This window comes from Zophobas morio, unplaced genomic scaffold (assembly GCF_036711695.1).
Source record: "Zophobas morio isolate AGI-343-1 ecotype UQ-CSIRO unplaced genomic scaffold, CSIRO_AGI_Zmor_V1 ptg000011l, whole genome shotgun sequence".
NCBI classification, from domain to species: Eukaryota; Metazoa; Arthropoda; class Insecta; order Coleoptera; family Tenebrionidae; genus Zophobas; species Zophobas morio.
Window position 1 is genome coordinate 5,863,714 of NW_026972116.1, and position 3,367 is coordinate 5,867,080.

General features: G+C 29.9%; 1 protein-coding gene across 1 annotated transcript; it reads right to left on the reverse strand.

The window, feature by feature from the left end:
- Window positions 1–874: 874 nt before the first annotated feature.
- Window positions 875–2,809, reverse strand: LOC135126712 (venom allergen 5-like). The gene is made up of 6 exons (XM_064052814.1): window positions 2,479–2,809; window positions 2,047–2,165; window positions 1,500–1,578; window positions 1,290–1,444; window positions 1,043–1,140; window positions 875–986 (listed from the first exon to the last, which is right to left on the reverse strand). Exons 1-6 carry the CDS (start codon window positions 2,558–2,560, stop codon window positions 950–952), a joined length of 570 nt encoding a protein of 189 aa, XP_063908884.1. The 5' UTR covers window positions 2,561–2,809; the 3' UTR covers window positions 875–949.
- Between the last annotated feature and the right edge of the window lie 558 nt (window positions 2,810–3,367).

Sequence of the window (3,367 nt, forward strand, 5' to 3'; positions counted from 1 at the left end):
GGCATCGTGGATTCAAACTATGACTTTTTAAACAAATATAATGAAGTAAACTATGAAAAGTAATGTTGGTTGCCTAAAAAATGTTCCCAGGCTCACTATTCCTCATGAATCACCCTGCATATGATTGATGATAAATGGACAAGTGTAGATACTTTGCACGTACCTAATATTTATCTTACAACGTTTTTAGAAGGAATAGACACATAAATTATGATTAGCAGTTTATCATATTTACCCCAACCTTGCAAGACATGAACGCAGTTGTTTTAGCATTTTCTAAGACAAATTATTATCGAATTGTTTGCTCAGTTTTATCTATTTTTTTTTTTTTCAAAAATGTAAATTTCTAAGTTAAAAGGTAGGTAGGTTAAAGGGATATAAAATTTATGTAGGATTTAGGTAACGAACATTTGGGATGATGTCATCCAATGGATGGTGAAGACGAACGAACAAATTTTGGTTAGTATTTACCCAATAGCACGCTAAAGTATATCCAAATTCCATAGTAATCGATCCAAGCAAACAGACAGAAGCGGGATCCGATTTTTTGTGGGTATCGCATATAAAATATTCACATATTACTAAATATGCGCAGTTACCGGTTAGTAACACCAATAAATTGTCGCTAATAACCGCCTACAAAACTGACTATCTTATTTAAATGCATTAAATAATACTAAACGAGACATGATTTTACGTAGCCACAAACACGATTATTTTTCAAGAAATTTCAAGTTGAATTTTAACCAACTCTTCTAGTAATTATTGTTGAAAAACAATTGAGAGATTAAAACTTTTATTTTGTTCTTCTGACCGAAATAACAAGTAGGTAAGAAGTAGGAATTTGTTACATAAACGATAAATCAAACAATAATTTATAAACATATAAATTTACTGCGGTACAGATTTTCAAAACAATAAATTTAATTCAAATGCTATTTATGTATTGTTATGTCCGATATGGCGGTTGACCAATATAGTTACCCCTTTAAAAAATAATATAGTTATTAAAAATAAATATGTATTACTAATTGAAACTTACCCAGGACCGTAATTACAAACGTAGAGTTTTTCATACCAGAAACCTTTACGATACCACGTGAAACCACAACCAATTAGGTAAGAATCAGCCCATACAACCTAAAGTAGTCAAAGATTGAGTCACTATAATTTTAAGCAAAGTACAAGATAATGCAAAATAAAAAAGTACTAATGATACAGTGAGTCACATAAGTGTGATCAAAGAACACTATCAGCTTGTTTTTTAATAAATAAAAAATATAACATACTTGAGTATAATGCCCTGTGACTCCTCTAGATCGATTGGGATAACTAAAGTCTTTATGCTCATTAAACCAACGTTGAATAACGCCTTGCCAGTCTGTTCCTTTACTTTTATTACTTGAGCCAGTCCATCCTAAATTCTGGCCGACATAAAATCGACCTTAAAGAATATTTTCAATAATTCACACATTTTAATATTTATTTTCACAACTTACTATCGTGTACTTTGGCATGCTGGAACTCACAATTATTGGCTATTCGTTGTGCCTCTTTTGCCAATCTGTCGTCCCATTTCTAAAAAGAAAACATGTTTCCTATAAAAATGATATGTAATTCGACTGATAATACGATAAAAAAATGTGACCCACTCTTATGACGACAGCTTAATTTTTTTTAAAGAAGAATTGTTCCGAAATTATATAAATTAATATATTTACTTCATAGTTTCGGATGATTTTTGTTTCTTCAAGGGATCCAATATATTCTTCAAAAGTTTTCACACGGCAAAATGTTTTCAAAAAGCATGATTGCATTATATTTTATGTACTTTCAAAAAATAATAATTGTCGTCGCACAAAAATAAACTTTCTTTTTTCAATTAAATTCAGTGTTTCAGACATTATTTAAAAATTTAAACTATTTTTGCTCATAACATTTTTCCAATTCTCTAATGTGAATCATAAATTAAAATTTGGGTAACTTAAAATTATAACTTTTTGTAAACATAAAAAATGGGACACAAAAAACAGAAATAACTTATACCATTGTTTTTAAATTTCTACCCCTTGGTTGTCCAGGTACTCTGCCTTGAGAAATTAATGTTCGCAGATTATTGTGTATTTTGACAATTGTATTTCTATCAGCTGCACTTACTTTGTTTTCTAAAACATAAATTAAAAATATTTTTAGTATATTCACAACAGGTTGTAAACATGAACAGTAACCGTTGTGTACCCGTATAATAAATTATTTTTCATAAAAATTCATCACTTTGATAAAAAGTGATTTTTAATGTTATTTCACGAACAACCTTGTACACATACTTTTACATTTTATCTAATTGAAAAGCCAGACTTCATACACGATTTAACACATTATTTTGTTTGCATTTATTTATTAATGCATTCAGTGCAAAGTAAAAATCTAGTACAAAACGAGTAAATAATAAAAGGTATAAAACAAATAATTACTCACCAAAAAGCTGTCCACACTTGGCACTACACAGCGCAATGCCAATGGAAAAAATAACACCAAGAGCAAGGTAAAAATTTGCCATTTCTCGTGTAGTTCTAACTGGTGGGAATCATTGAAGACTTCTTAATTTATACTATGCCGCTGCTCGGGATTTTCGTTGAATCTCATAGTAAACAGTTTGAAAATGATAAACTTAACGCAATAAAATTTACTGCGGTTATATTATTTCCACCAACACAACACAATTTCCTTCATGACTTATTTCCTCTAATCAGCAAACTAACGTAAAAAGGTACCTTTATGTTTAGCGAGGTGCATACACATACAGTAGATTTACTATGCTTTATCGTAAAAGCATGCGTTCAAAATCATAGGTAGATGTAGGTATGGCAAGGACAATGGTCATTAATTTCCATCGGTGTATTATTATAATGAAATACCTGTACATCGGCGTGATAAGAGAATTTGCTATTGAACTTAGTACAAAACGTGTGCTGCCTTAATCATCACGCTGTGAGTCATTATTTTGATAAATTTTGCGAAATGAGAAATAAGTTTCGTTATCGCCGAACCAAAACATTTGTTTGCGTTGTAGAAAAGTTAAACCTGAGATTCAATTTTATTTACACAAATACGTTACACTGTTTACATTGTTGAAAGCGAAAATTAAGAAATTATTTAATGTTGCATTTAAAAAATGGGCAACATAATAATCTTACCAGTGACACATGTATGGATGATACATGTCTACAAAAAGTATAACTTGTTATTTTTATTATGTTAATAGAGAGTTTATGTAAGGTGTTTTAACGATCTGGTACTGAAAAATTTGATAACTCATTAAAAAAAATATTTTTATTAATTTTGACTCATTTGATTAGGGGCACAT

Bases quoted from the DNA above. Each gene is read 5' to 3' on its own strand.
- LOC135126712 (XM_064052814.1), bottom strand. From the start codon at position 2,560: ATGGCAAATTTTTACCTTGCTCTTGGTGTTATTTTTTCCATTGGCATT. The intron at 1,579-2,046 runs GTATAAGTTATT...TTTTCTTTTTAG, and splicing joins GTAGAAATTTAAAAACAATG to AAATGGGACGACAGATTGGC. The intron at 987-1,042 runs GTAAGTTTCAAT...TATTTTTTAAAG, and splicing joins GTTTGTAATTACGGTCCTGG to GGGTAACTATATTGGTCAAC.